Genomic DNA, 16,182 nt, shown 5'->3' with positions numbered 1-16,182 from the left:
TACGGAGTGGTTCACAATTTTTCTAACTTCGACACGGTTCTCGACGAAAACAGAGAATGTACCATGCACGGATCTATCCACTATCAGTGGGAACGAACGCCCGGGAAAAACACGGTCCAGTGACAGCTGTCACGAGCGTCGATGATCTTCTCTGTCGTTCACCTCTCATTTTCAGCCGATTTCTCATGTTTCGAGCATTTTCGACTGATCCGCATACGCGTCTCGAACATGATTGCAACTGTCGGTTCCGGTGTGACAGTAAAATAAAAAAAATTCCGACTCATTTCGAGCGATCAAACGCGTACCGTTAACTGAATTATAATTTGTCATGAAAAATTGGGCAAATCGCCAGGGGAAGTCATTACCATGTCGACCTATGTACATTATACAATTTCATTGTGAAGAAATAAATGCATACTAATTTGATTTTTTAGGTAAAAAACACTTATCAGTTAATCCAATAATTTGTAATAGGTCTATTGATTAAGTATAGCAATTAGCCGTACCTGAGTGTCTTAGCCGTATGCATGGTGGACGTTTCAGCGATGTGGCTCTGCAGGTATTGATTCAAATCGCCGTACTCGCCGTTTTCCAATACGATGCACATGGGGTCGTCTTCGAGGCTGGCCCCGAGTAGCCGCGCGACGTTCCGATCGGCCAGTCGCGCTAGTCTTTTTGCCTCTTGTTGAAATTCTATCCTGGAAAATACATGGTACGCTCGGAAGTAATATCTTTATAGTCCTGCGACTTCCCTGGACGGCTATTGAATACGGAGCGACGCGGATATATACTGGAAATAATGCGAGTACTCCGTCTGTGTAACTCGTCGCTACACTGTGTTTCTTTCCTCTTGTTTTATTTCCCTTGCCGTTGCGCGTCGGAGTGGGCAAGGGACGGATGGAACAACAGAAAAGGGATTGCAGCTGGCAGAAGCTACGTAACACGGGCTGGGATAATAGCTAATGCCGAGATTATCGTTTCGAGAACGCTCCGTGTTTAATAGAGCTTTCCCGGCTGTTGTTCCAGTTGTCTAATATTTAGAATCCGGATACGGGAACGTTCCTGGGGCCAGGAGGTACGCGTGTCCCGTCCACAGTTGATTGCGGACGTAACAACGTTTGGAGATCGATTTCGCGGATTCGCTAGTTATTTGCGAAAGGATTTGCACGATGTACACGGCTACGCGCGAGTACAACCGGCCGGAGTTTCGCGAAATTCTAGTTTCTGCGAGGAGTAATTATGGGGCGCCGTTAGTCGGCGCAACGTTATATCGGGCCATTCCAGGTCGGCTTCTAATTAATAAATTTCACTATTTCGTGTAATTCCGCGCGACAAAGAAGTTCCCCGGTTAATGCCGGGCGGGTCAACGGGCAAACTGGAAAATGCGTCTCTCTGGGGAACCGAGGGGAAACTTTCCAGAATAGACGAGCCACGCGAAACTTCCCGACATACGGCGAATCGTAATTTTCGAAAATTTCAACGGCTACTGTTGATTAAAACTCGAAAGAACATTGATGAAAACGCTGGTATCGTTCGACCCAGACAAATAATGCTACATGAATCAAGCAAGTCAAATAATGATTTAAAAAATGTCGAGCTTCTTTATTTATGCAAAAAGAGAACAATTGAAACGATATGATTATTTCAAAAATTTTATATTTTCACATTTTGCAAGTGGAAAAGCATGTCGGACCTGTCCAATAAAAAGTGCTACTCCTTGTTATTCTCGTTTGGACGATTTTAATGGTTCTCCAGTTGGACACCAAGTTTGCATGGAAAAAGGCGCAGGCGAGTTCGATTGAACTCCCAGTGTCCCTTCAAGAGGCTCCTCGACGACAATACACGTTCCGTTATGTTAGCGAGCCTTGTAATCCTCGATCCTGTCTACCCGGATCATCCTTTCACCGTGCCAGCGATAACGCATCGCGTGTTCCTCGCCGGGACACGCTTTATCGCGTACTTCCGGTTCTACTTTCTTCCTTGCTCTCGACAGAAACGAGTGAAAAATTCGAAAAACTAGATAGTTTATACTAGTTTATTTGCTTGAGCCATTATTAAAGTTGTATGAACCCTTACATAAAAATATTGACAAAGCATTGAAATTTTAACAGTTATTACATTAATAAAACACTGTACAAAATTTTAGAAATTATGCGTTAAAAATTCCTTATGACTGAGAAAAAAAGGTGAAACGATTTTATAAATCTTACTCCTCTGTAATTATCATTTTTTCTAAAAGTCCATTGCTTCAAATATTGGACACAGCTTTTAATTACATGTCTTAAACTTTTGGCAGAGATGTTACGGCTCATACAACCTTAAGTCACACAGAATGAATAAGTATAAGAATCATATTGAACTTTACAATTTAATAAAATATTCTAAAGACTTTTAAGAGGATCAGTAAACATTTCATTATTTTGAATAACAATTCTTATTGAGTCGATTTGTATTACGTTAATTAAAAATGATATTCTCTGTGTCTATCAAAGCTCCATAAACAAAGGCAAGCAAATAGAGTTGAATGAAACGTCTAACTCTTCCCAGCGAGCTTATACTTTATAATTTAATAATAAATTTAACACCGCGACGAGTTAGCTCGCTTTGTGCGCATTGAAAACGTCCAAACTCGGTTATTAAAACGCGGCGCCGAGACACGTACAGGGATTTAAACAGTTTCTCGCGGTTTGAGGCGCCACAGAAGGTGCCAGTTTCAAAGAGAAACTTGCATACGGTCAATTACGGGGCTATTGTCAATCGCAGGTAACGAACCGTGTTTTAGGAGCTGTTAAAGGCCAGCGGCCGGCTGTCTCGTCAGGAAAAGTAGCGGCGGCGGACAAGTTATTCGATTATGCGCCAGTCATTGACCGTTTAACACTTTCTCTCCGGGTTGCAACAGCGGCGGCAGCAACTTAATACACGTTAACCTTAATACACGCCGTCATTATGTACGAAATCACTTTGCGCCCCGTTTATCGTATTACCGCGTTAACGTGTGCCCCCGGCCTCCCGGATATACTTAATCGATTGGGATAATTTTCTATCGATGCCCTATATTTAGGCGGAGGATAATAAACGAATGAGAGCGCTTCGTAATCGGATGGGATAATTTTCCGGTTATCCTACGCTTCCCCATATTTTCCAGCCGCCGTGAAATATCGCCCGCTTAATAGTTCCGATCACTGTATTTAGCAACTTAAACGAATGCCGCCGATAAACGCGTTGTTCCATTCACTTCTATTGGCACATTTAATTATGACCGGTAGCTTTATCGATTACCGATTTTCACGCAACGCCTATCACCCCCGTCCCCCGTGTTGTTTCGAGAGCAACCATTGCGAAGAAATTGCCACGATAAATTCTATTGGTCCGGCGCGAATTGAAACGTTTATTCATTTTCGGGCTGAAATTTTCTTTGAAATTTCTTCAATAGTGTTCACGCCGCTGTTTTTTTAAAGGCAGCCGAACCTACGGAATCGAAACGTTTGTCGATAACAGCTACCAATAAGCTGTTTTCATTCACACGCTGTAACAACCCGCCCACGTACGTGCGCGATACAAACTATTACTCAATTATTACTCTGCTATTGACACGGCTGCAATTCGTTGCGTTGCAACCAGTGCACGTTCCGCTACCAGTGCCTCTGCGTACACTGAAATTCGCTGTCAATTCTCATACATATCCCAATTAATATCGAACCTTTGACGACAAAAAAAATCTATTATACAGATCCCGATTGTTTGTTAAAATTGGCTGCCTGTTTCTATAACTCGACTACTCCAATTAATATCAAAATTATTAAAAAAAATAACCGTTACGTTGTTTATACCGAAATTCTGTCAGCTTCGATTTTTTTCGTTCACTTAAACAAACTGTCACACCCAATGATAAGAGCTAATGGAATTTAGATTAATATCTTCCTGTGTATTCCATAAATAATCATCCTGTATATTCCATAAATAATATCAACTTTGGAAATGGAAACTGGATAATAGCAGGTCCTTACCTAAGCGCATCCGAAGATCCGGGTCTCAGGGACTTAACGATCACTAGGTCGCTGTTGGTGTTCCGGAAAACTTCGTCGTACCCGGGAAACCTGTCGACCTCGCAAACGTGCACGTCGCCAAAGTATCCGCAGCCGAGGTTTTCGACGATGTTCAGCTTCTCCCGAGGGAAGTCCAGGATGCACTCGGGAACCTCGTCCTCCTCCTCCGTGAGCATATCCTCGGGACTGTAGCTTGTCATGCTGCTGGAGGCTTTGCCGCTCATCGGCGGTGGCGTGCTCGGTGTCGGGGATGGCGGCAACGGTGGCAGCGAATCCTGTAATAAAACTCGCAGGCGGATAAAAAAACTCCCCAGGCTATTTACGATATTTCTGCACGGGGATCTGACGCCTGCGTGGTCCGCATCGGCAATGTACTTCCTAGCCACGTCGTATAGAAAGAAGCAATAGCATTTAAAATAGATAACAAGCTGTCATGTAAGTCGGGAAAGTAACATTTCACTCAAGACGTTCTAAATAAATTGCAATGGTTTTTAAGCGAAAGTCAGTTCTGTGCTTTTCTAGTAAATTCGAGATGAGTCGATGGAAGTTGTTTAAATAACGACAGTTGAAGTTTATTTTAGAACACTGGCAGTTCAGATCTAATACTTAAAAGATTAATTACATTTACTTCAAACTTTGCCAGTACGAGATCAGATGACCGAAGGTTAAGATTTGATGGCTCAAGTTGGATCACCGAAAAATTAAAATACACCCGAGTCAGCTGAGCAATCAATAATCACAGACTTTACACTATCGGCTAGTGATCAGTGTACATAAGACGTACCCCTGGAGGGTCTCGCATTAGTCATGATTGATAGTCCCACCCAGACTCCCTTGTTTTTCATCCATTAAGCTTCATTATTCCCCGCGCGAACCGTTTTACCACGCGCCGTTGAACGCCCGTACAACGAACTTTAAACGTCCAATTAAAACAAAACAGTGTAAAGTACAAGGGATTAATCACGGCTCCAGTTTCCTTTCCCATTGCAAACGTGACATGCAATCCGTGTTAAAAATAAGTGAACATAACGTAGTCAGAGGCGAATATAACACTTGAATGCAACCATATGAGATGTACATATTTTTAGAACTCTTGACTGTTTCATTTCTTGTCTCATAAATAATTCAATTGTAAATTTTAAAACGTATTACGATTTTTGTCGAAGTCGTGTAGTTGAAGGACTAGAGTTTATCACGCGTAGAGACTGCCTACTGTCAGTTTCGTGAAAGGGTAACGATTTAAGTGGCCGCCGCGATGTAAAGGGACATAAAATACCGAAGTCACGAACCGACCGGGTTTGACACAGTTTCCCAAGCGGCCCGCATTAATATCCCCTTTTTCACCCGGCGAGGGTAGCGGCCTAATCGTCACGGATCGCATGTCTGCTGTACATTTTTGATACCCACCTTACAGATCTCCGTGCTGGCGTAATACTTTTCCGGTGGCGGCGGTATGGGCGGCGGATTAGATGGATATTCTTGAACCGGCGGAATTGGCCTGGCAAGATTGATCGCCGTGTTCAGCAACAGCGGAATAACCGGCTGCACCTCCGTGATCCCTGCCCGCCGATAGGTGGTGTATCGTGAGCGGAAAGGAAAAAAGAATTTTGACAATGTTAGAGACACGATGGCCGTTGCGCACGAAAGAAATTGCTACTCTCGTTGCATGCTCTCCGAATTTTCGAACGACCACTTCCTCCTCTTTAAGAGATTTTTTTTTGTCAACGAATTCTATTTCTGTTTTTTGTTACATTTTATTATGATTAGACTGCTCATGAAATTGGACGTGTAGAAAATATGAACACTGGCTGTAATATGTAAAAATATATAGAAAATCAACGGCAATGTTTGAACGCTTCGTTTTGCATAATAATCTGCAGCCTAATTATGATCACAAATGAATTGTTAAATGAATTCGCGTTGGTCTCATTGTATTATACGTACGACTTCGTTTAATTGACACTGAAAGGTTTTATCACGCGACTTCCAGTCTTAATTAGATGAAATCCATTTTTAATTCAAACGTCTGATGGAATAAATTTTTATATCCGTACGAAGGATCGTGGAGAATAATTGGTCAACTATTCAAACAACGTCGACCTGTTGAAATGAAGAACAGTTTGGAATATGATATTCATCGTTTAATTAAATTTTTCCATTGTACACGAATTAATGGCTAATTGTATTTAACTTGTTCCCTGTAGAAAAAGTGCTCGAGGTACAAAGTTGCGAGATGCTGAATAAAAATTAGGATGGATTAAAAACCGATCGGTTGAAACCCGAGACGGGCTTTGACAAATTACTAGGTTTAATATGATTTGTGCCCGCGTAAGCATCGCCTTTAGGTGTCGCCACCCTGTAATAATACGGCGATCATTAGCCCGTAATTTAATTCGAACGGTGCACGCTCGCGTATCACGGTAGGTGTTGCGTTTATCGTCGCGACCGTACGGCTATAGTTCGCCGCGATTTTATGTAATTTTAGTCAAACGCAAACTCGATAATGCACCGCAACGCGTGCCCGCTCGTTCCGAGTTTTACCCGCTATTAAATTAACCCCCGACGAATCTCGAGGGCACCGGCTCGAAATTTTCGTCGAACATTGAAAAACAAGTTTCCAGAAACGAGGATAAATCCGTTTATTAGATCATCAGTATTCGGAGTTCTCATTAAAAACGTGCAACTTCAATAATATTCGAAACTCCGTGCGCTCCAGTTCCAGTTTCCAGAAACTCTCTTTAAGATTCAGATATGAAACGGTAATAAAAAATCGTTTTAAACCGAATTGCAGCTCGTACTCTACTAGACCAATCTTGGCCTTAATTTTGCACACCTGTACATTTGCTCGCAAACTACACTTTAACGATCAGAAGATTAAACACAGTAGTTTCTACTTTGACTATTACGAAAATTTCGAGTTGGCTCTATCAAATCCATTTAACACATAATAATCAGACTGTAAATTTTATGCATTTACAACAACGTTCGTAAACGTACGCAATGATTTATTATCATTAGAATTAAAATTTTCATTTTTCTAATAATAATTTCATTTTACGTGAAAATCGTGAGGCTAAGTGATCGCGGGTCATGCTGATAATCGTCAAACTCGAGTGTCCGGTCTGCGTTCGAATTAATTTAAATCGGCGCATGCACACGGCGAGTTCGGAAGGCTCAAAGTGTCAACACTTAACGTCGCTACCAACCGCTGTAATCCGTGATAGTTTTGTGTAGCTGCGGTGTCGTCGTGGTGTACCCGGCCGGTTGGTACTGCGCCGGAAGCGGAGGGCAAATTGGTCCCTTGTCCTCGCCCTCCTCCTGCACGGAGACCTGCGGCCGAATATTGAACGTTCCCGTTAATGCGGCTGACGTTTATGCACAACCTACCTATGTGTGTACGTATGTATGTAATATATCTCGACGAACGGTAAAAGCGATACGCCACCGGAAACTTTCCGTCACCTCGTGCTACCGCGCACCCCTTCGCCCGACCCAGCGACACTCGGAATATTCATGGCCCATCGGGGCGTGCTCTTTGTTTTACAGATATCACAGAAAGATCGTACGATAAGGCCTGCCTTTAGATAACAACATATTATTGATAATCCCAGATAACGTTCCCAGTCTACCGATATTATTTATTGTAAATACATTGTTTGCAATAATAAAATGAAATATAGTTAATTAAAAATGTTTACCAGATTTATTACAAATTATTCATTGGTAGAATAGATTGTCAAGGCCGGATTCACCTAGAGAGCGTTATGAATTTTTCTGGCCCCATTTCTACATTCTCATTGCATATTTACACTCAAAACTGATACTCTCGTGTTATAATACACCCGATGCATAATTCATTCGTGAACCGAGGCGCAGGTTTTTTCTTCTTCCGACACCTTTTATATTCTATCGGCCGCGTCAATTTTTGGCAACACCTGCCAGCCTCTTTCAACACGTTGTGCAGCGGCGATACAATCTTTCTCCAATGTGCGGAAAATAATTAAACGCCGCGGGATTTTAAGATAGAGGGCCGAACGTGGATTCGGAATTCAATTTCGAACGCTGTCGGCCGTCACACGAGCGAAAGAACCGCATAGCCGCGGAACAGCCTCGCTAATAATTTCGTATGACGTAATTACCTGGCAGAATGCATCGATATGCATTCTGGCGGCCACGTAATTCCCACGAATAAAATTTAACCGTATCACCGGGTAATTATCAGTATCGGCTATCCCCGGACGACCAAGGAAATTGGATCACGGGATATCGTGTGATGACCCGTTCGTTCGCAGTTGACCTTTCATCAGAAATATAACGCCATTTTTCAAACGGGAAACGGCAGAAATACTTCCTCACGTGTCGCGTTATATTCCTTTCATTTCTCAAATAAAATTCCTCCACTTTTACCGTTCGGAAAGAATGTATACGATTGATTAAACTGTACTTGAAGGATAACATTTCTCTAACTGCATTTTAAAAATCTTCATATTTGTTCTTCCACTAAACAATGTACAATGCCATTTGGGGTAAACTACCGAACCAGATCGCAATGGTGTTTGTAGTATTTTCCCATTAAGGGGGCTCGTTACGTCGGCGCAGTTTCGACCCGAAGGAACGAAACCCAGAACCGAGGTTCCCTATCGAGCGTTTCCTTTTTCTTGTGAACACCGCTTGCACGGCGAGGTGAGAACTCTCGTCCACGGATATCGACGCGCAGCTTCAGGAAATTAACGCTCTCGTTGTGTAACAAACAGTCTCGTGGTGTTCCTTGTCCGAGCCGATAAGAGGGGATCACGTCGAAACGCGAGATATAATACCCATTGATTCTCGCCTCAAAAAACGTGACAGAAACGGCGACCGGTAAGAAGGGCACTGCGAGCTAAGAGGGGTGTTAATTTCCGTTTGGGAAGCGTTAGGGCGTCAGACCTGGCCGCGCAACCGTTAAGATAAGATAACCACTTAACCATCGAGATTCTACTCGTATCCCTCTCTGCTCGATCTTTCTCTTGCTCTTCCATTCCATTCTTCTCGTTACTTTCTCTCTGTGCCGGCTCTTTCCACCCTGTTGCCCGACTTCCTGTCATATAGCTCTCCACCTAACGCTCCTCTTCGGCCATTAGGGCTATCTGAAGTCCTGTCGAGGCTTCCTCCATCTTTATAGTTGGACATTCAAAGCGACGCGCTGATGGCTCGATCAGCGGCAAGAATGCTTCTTCAAGCATCGTACCAACAGAAGGAAATACGCCGTCGCAAATTTTTCAATTCAAAGAACGAACACAATGCAGTATTCTTTGTTATTTCAACCAGCTGGTCATTTGCTCAATGATGATGTGCAAATAATGAACGGTATGAAATACACAAGGGAAAATACGTGCATATTTAGAAAGCGTAAGAAGTTCCTGTTTTATTCTGGCAAATGTTCGATCACGGTTGATTTTGCGGAAAAGTGCGCGGCGGTAGTTTGCAGCGGATCGGCGGAAAAGTGAATTATACAGAGAAACCAATCAACACAGGACGCCCCTTCGTTCGGGTGATAAATAATCGATCCGGGGTCGGGTTAATTGAAAATAGTAATTACACGATAAACAGAAGAATCGCTCGCGAAGATTCACTGCGATCATGTTTTCACCCCAGTGCTTTTGATCAAGCCTGGCTTCGTAGTCTGGCAGGTATGCTTTGTCGCAGCTTCTGAAGCGGAGTTCATTACCTCTTGGAAACGCGAATCGTCTTCGAGGCTTCTCGTTTAATTCGATAGACAAGTTTTTGTTAGTAAATAAACGACGCGTTTATTTGTTTGCTAAAAAGAAGGAAACTCCCGTGTCCGAGTAATAATTAATAAATAGACTACGGATTTTTGTGCAAAATAAAATCTGTGAAAAAGGAAATCCAGGTTCAGATTTCTTTTATTCTAAAAAATAATGGCGAGCATTGCATTTTTAACGTTCTGCATATTTTTATTTCACGTTTCCTGCCCATTCAATTTTTCATACACAAAATCCGCAGTTCATTAATAAAATATGGATTATTGAACAGGCGCAGGATTTTGTTAAAAAACTTGAACTACCAAAAAATTGATCGTGCAATAATATTTACACTGTTACATATTTTTGCTGTTCCCGTAATATTACCGAAATCCTGTAAATGACTCGTTCATGCGTAACGTGGCCGAAAATTAACAGCATGCGAATGTTAAAAGTTAAAAGCGATAAGCGACCTTTATCCGTTATTATTTGTGTGAAATATTATTGCGAGTATATTCCGTGGAGAAAAATTCGCGGATTACAATGCACCGGAGAATAAGTACGTAAATGTACTGGAAATTAAACGAAATTACAAGCAATGTGATAAAAATGGTCCCTACGCGATTCAGTTATATTAACGTCCATTTCATGAACTGTATTAATGAATAATTTCCTAATGAGATGCTTGTTTTTTATTAATAAATCCGATGCTATTTATCAATAAAGCTGACGCCTCTTATTAATAAAACTATGAAATAAAATAGTTAAATATAGAAATAATATGTGTAATACAGGGTGAACCACAAATCACGTTCCAATCTTGACGCTTCCAACCCCCAAATCCGATAACCTATGTACCTAGTGAAATATACATAATATTCCAATAAAAGTTTTCTTATGAAATAATTGAACATTCTTTTGTTTCCTTACAAGGCATTTTATATGAATTTTTTATTTCTTAATTTATTTACATAATTCAGAACAAATATCTTTAAGAGGAGTGAAATGAAGATAGCGAATGCTATGATATTTGAAAATATTGATCAGTTTCTGCAGGATCGGACAGGATATCGTCGCGAAAGGACTATGATGCGGTCGGTTCCGGTCAGACAGTAGGAGAGTGTATCAATCGACCGCACAAAAGGGTTCCACTCGATTGATATATCCCTGACCCTTTTCGTCCACCGCGGATACGTCCGATTGACCCGAAGATGCTTTTATTGGGAAATATCGTGCCCGATACATGGCTGAAATGCCTTCCGATACGGACACGCTCCCTTCGGCGCTTTTCGCGATATAACTCGACGAAATAAACGACCGCCCTACGTCGTATAACCAGCTAGCTACTACGGTTATAAGAGACTGCTTCACTCAACTTATTATTGCGTCGTATTTGTTCGGAGAAACGTTTCCCTGCATACTAATAGCGGGAGATGAAAGATGGACTGTTCATAAATACTCCCTGGTCACCGTGGAGGGAATTAAAAATGTGCTTGGAGAATATTTTTGCGAGTGCAAATATCAGTGAAGGGATAAGAATTATTACTGTTTGGATATTTCTTTCACGTTCACGAGATACGCACGGCATTGTAAAATATATACATGGGACATGATAAGGATAAAGTATTAATGCGATTCGCGGAGTTGGTTGAATTAAAATCCGATAAAATTATTTGTTTTCGTTTCAATTACTGCGTTCATTATGATCAGCTTTTAAATCGGAAATAATTACACTGTACACAAAGAGATTACTCCGTGTTCAACTCATTAAAGCAATGTCTGGGATAATTTGTCATGAGCGTAAAAAAGCTCGAACTGAAACTCGATACCTACATATGTATGCTTGATGAAATCCCAACGCTCAAAGGAGTACGTTGCACGATCTTCTCTTAATTAGCAGCAGAGTGCTTTTTGCCATTTTCATTATCGTACGTGCGATTTAGCCTCCACGTTCCCGCGAAAGCTGCTTAGCTTGTCAACGTGCGCTTTCGTTTCCTCATTTTTTATAAATCTCATTCTCTTCTTGTATCCAGTGAAACTCATATCGATAGATCAATACGTGGGGAACAAAATTTTTCTTTAAAGTAATATTTTCTACATACATGTACAACGTCTTTTTTTTGGTATATGTTTCTTCTTCGCCTTTTACTATTGTAGTTGTCTTTCTGCACGACCATTTATTAGTCTTATTTAGTTATAGCTTTAAATTATAAAGTTAAATTGTACAATTTCCTGCGGCGATAATAAATTCAGATGATCGCGCGTTTGTCGTTATTGTTTAATGCGATACTCGCGAGCATACGGCCGATCGTAATAATAAATCACGTACTCGGCCGCGCTTGCGGTTTGACGATATTAATTATTCTGAGGAGGACCGTGAAATTGCGGTTTAAATGAATATTGATTTTAGCTATCCTCGTATTTTCAATTTTTCCAGGATTCCATTTATTTATGCAAATCAGTCAGTCAAATTGGATAAATTTTGATTTCGTTATCGTCCAGTACAGCTACAGAAATCGACTGGACAAGAATTATATAGGAATAGACGGATGCCTTATTTCGAATCGGATTTTCGTATCAGGGTTTTCGTAAACCACGTTTCGCGTGTTCGCATCCCATTAAAACGCAAATTCGAAACCGGTACGCCGTGTATATTTAAAAAAGTAGTTCACGTCATTGGCTACCGTAAATCAAATAAATCACCTGAGTTTTAACGAAGATTGATGTCAGCACGAACTTGGTATATCTTCTTCCTACTTTCAACATTACTACACCAAATTCTTATTACATACTATTGTGTACAGTAGAATCAGAACATGAAAACGAAACACTATTTCGATAAGACTATAAGAAGGATAGTGGAAATACATAAGGTGAGCTATTGCGCAACTGATTGAAATAGCCAATTCATATCCCCCTTTCTAACAGCCATATTGTCTTATTAATTAATTATATTTGGCATTAAAAGAATAAGCCATTTCTCAATATGACTGCCGTATGGAATGCGCAGTAGATGACGGAAGAACGCATCTTATGTATTTCCAGCACGATAAGAAGTCTACTTGTGGATCTATGAATATGATCAACAGTCTATTTAAAAATCCGTGTTCACCTGTTTAATTTTCATCAGATCGCGGCCTCTCGATGCATAATCCGAAAACTACCGGCCGTGATAGCGCGGATACACGCGTACGTCAAATTTGCGGGTAGGATTACAGCGTACCGGGGCAGAGAATCGGCGAGTTTGTTGCTTTAAATTAAAATAATCTGTTTTCACGCGGCTGCCCCCTCTCGTATTGCAACGAACACCCGCAGCGAAAGTCGGTAATCGCATTAGCTCACTTTTGAACGCCCGTCCAATCCCTGCTGCCGTCCGTTAAATCAGAACCGAAACGCGTCACCGTTTGGGAATAATAAATTCCATGAAACCTAATGAAATCGGGCGTGATTTCCGCGACTTCGATTCGGGAGACCTTCCCTCTTCCGGGATCCGGAAATCGTGAAAATTTCTACCCCATTATCACAGGATTCATTCAATTAATTTTCCGTTGTTCAGAATTAATATAAAAGCAATTTCGATCTTGTAATTGCCGAAGAATTTAATGATTCAATATATAATAAATTAATTGGTCTTTATACAAATTTGATGTATATTAGAAAGCTTTTTTGGTTCATTTAAATATTGCAAATGGCGTAATATAAAAATTGCAGGAGCTCTCTGAATTTTAATAGAGATTCTACGTATCGCGTTTTGCTATCTGACGACAGATTTACAAGCGTTCCATTCATCTTCCTTTCTTTATTCACGTTTCCAGTGATCACTGTCCTCGTTAATCCATTAGAGAATCATGCATCACTACGTAACGGCGGCTCGCTCCGGTCGGTGGGAAGGAAATTAATTTTGCCGGGCGCGGAGAAAGCGGGAAGATAACGGTAGACAGGGAAACAATTCGTCCCGTGTCCCGGCATTGTTCGACAGGACGGGAAACACTTTTGTTTAAGCATCGTTGCGCGAACGCATATTTTTCACGATACGTTAAAAAGTAACGAACTGTGAAACAGCGGCGCTGGCCGCCCATTGTGCTACAGTGGCACCGTTAATACGGCTGCGAACACGCGAAAAATTCAAACAAGTCCGCATTGTTTTCACCGGTTACGCGAAATTGTTTCAAGCTTGCGCGTGCTCGCCGCTGCGCCGTGAAAGAGGGTCGAAGAAACAAAAAGCTTTGAGAGGAGAGAAAAAATATTCCGCTCGCGGAAGGGTCTATCGATTCTGCCTGAAAATTTGTTTCCCAAAACCGTGGGGAAACAAAGGGAATTCGGTTGCAACGATAATGTCAATACGGATACGAATAACATTTTTTTGGTGGGAATCGCTATGATTTATATGAAAAGAGCCCGGATATTTTAAATCACACGTTTCCAATTTTTCACTCGGGATTTACACGGCGGCCGGTCATTTAATAATTTCACAGAGAGATCGCGAGGCCACAGGAAAACGGGATGTATTGTTCCGGTTCTCGTTAAAACATCGCCACGGGTAGTTCCGCGCTCATTATTTCAAAACTGACGCGGGCCCATCACGACGGACGGTGTAAATATTTTATTGACCCGTCAAACCGAACGGCCGATATGAAATATCGGTCACAAATCTTTCGGGGATTAATAGCAACAATGGAAAAAATCAGATGCACCTAGTCTCCGGTTTTTCACGACAATGGAACACGCGTAACAATTTTCCCGATGAAAAGAACGGATTTGTAAACGTATTTTTAGGGCGGAAACCGATAACAAGCTTACATGTATCAAACTCCTTACCCCAGGACAAAATTTTATTTGCCTCGTTTTTCTTGTATCGAATTCGAGAATTTCTAAGCTCTTAATAGTTGACAATATGTACACGTAAATAATTTTCTTATTAATTAATCTGTTCCTAAAATAAATAGATAAATTGAAATATTGATGAGAAGAACATAACGGACCGAACGAAGGCCGCTGGTATCAAGATATCGGCCGGAACTTTTTTAAAAGGCGATGGCTCGCAGTCTGTCGAAAGTGCAACGGGGAAGGAAATCGTGACGCAGCTGGAGAGCTTTAGAGCCGGTTCGTGGCGAGACAAGTAGCAGGTGGCTGGCTAATGCCAGGAGTGGCATCGTGTAACGAACGCGGAAGAGAGGTGAACGGAAACGTGTGTACACGTTGGGGCGATTGTTGCTTACGTACCGGGGGCGAACGGACTAGATAACGCACGTCCCGCTCGTGCAATACAGCCACACTACACTACGTGGCTCTTTTAATTAAGTGGAGTCAGCTCGCAGCCAGGCTTGGGAAACAATTTATTCAGCGGGAATTATATTGGCTCGTCTACGTGTGGAACTCGAGGCGAAACTCCTACCGGACCTCTTTTAACGGGAGTGCTCTCTCCTTGTAATAAATGCAACCACTAGCTGGAATCGCTTTCGTTTCTTCCTGTAATGATCCAATGAAAGGATCAGCCGCGTTCCCTGTAGGCTCTTACATCCATAGTACTCACGGTTTAAAGATAAGCGTTTACGAGATTTGATAGTTTCCTACTGTGGCGAATCAATTCTTATCCGTGGTTGATGGATTCTCAGAGAGACTCTCATGATCATATGTTGAAATTAATTGATCGAAAATTGGAAACAGTTCGTAATAAATTATATTTCATTAATTTATACGAATTTTATATCACGTCATGAGTTGAGTTCTTTATCATCCAACGAATCAATAAATAGATAAAAAGAAATCACGAATAGAACTTTCAATGATTCTGATTAGTTTTATTCATGTTTGTTCATTACTAATTTTTGGCAGTAAGTAAATTTACTGTTAATTATTTACATGGACTGCCAAAAACAAAATGAGTACGATTTGTTCTATGAAGGTTCATCAATGTAATTTGTTATTTGACTGTTCATTAAATATGAGAACAGTCCTTTATGGAATTTGACATCGCGTTGCACGTCATTAGCCTTTTCAGGAGGAACTTCCAACGGCATTGTTGTCTGACACCAAAAGTGAGCCTCGCAGAATACGCGGAGGCACGGTGTGAGATAATTCGAGCTCTCTTGAACAATAAATCGTGCATTTGACGCGTTCTACGCGGAGCGCAGAAATTTAACTAATGTTTATTACCGGTTTTAATATAGCTCCGGCGTCTCCAACTGTCAGACCCATTGTTTTGCGCCTATCTTACGGTTCAACCCTTCTCGTAGAACGAACAGGTTTGCAAGGCATACGGAGAATTGAGCACAGCCGTCTGACGCCCATTATTTCTCATCGTTTAGCTACCTGTTAATTACTGCGTTTCCGTACATTTCTGGGAAAGAGTCCAAGTCGTCCATTCACGCGAACAAAGTTCAGCTTCTTATTAA

At 41.5% G+C, this 16,182-nt stretch overlaps 1 protein-coding gene across 1 annotated transcript in view; it reads right to left on the bottom strand.

The window, feature by feature from the left end:
- Positions 1-16,182, bottom strand: part of LOC108626508 (discoidin domain-containing receptor 2) — an 86,973-nt gene that overhangs the window by 20,207 nt on the left and 50,584 nt on the right. The window contains exons 9-12 of the mRNA XM_026814883.1: positions 7,253-7,376; positions 5,454-5,605; positions 4,008-4,321; positions 507-698 (exon numbers count right to left, since the gene is read on the bottom strand). Of these exons, the coding sequence (XP_026670684.1) occupies positions 507-698; positions 4,008-4,321; positions 5,454-5,605; positions 7,253-7,376 (782 nt within the window). The remainder of the gene's footprint in view (positions 1-506; positions 699-4,007; positions 4,322-5,453; positions 5,606-7,252; positions 7,377-16,182) is intronic.

Source organism: Ceratina calcarata, unplaced genomic scaffold, assembly GCF_001652005.2.
Source record: "Ceratina calcarata isolate Rehan_Ccalc_2016 unplaced genomic scaffold, ASM165200v1 scaffold405.2, whole genome shotgun sequence".
Taxonomy (NCBI): domain Eukaryota; kingdom Metazoa; phylum Arthropoda; class Insecta; order Hymenoptera; family Apidae; genus Ceratina; species Ceratina calcarata.
Note: the sequence above shows the minus strand (reverse complement) of the source record. Positions and strands in the feature narration are given on the sequence as shown.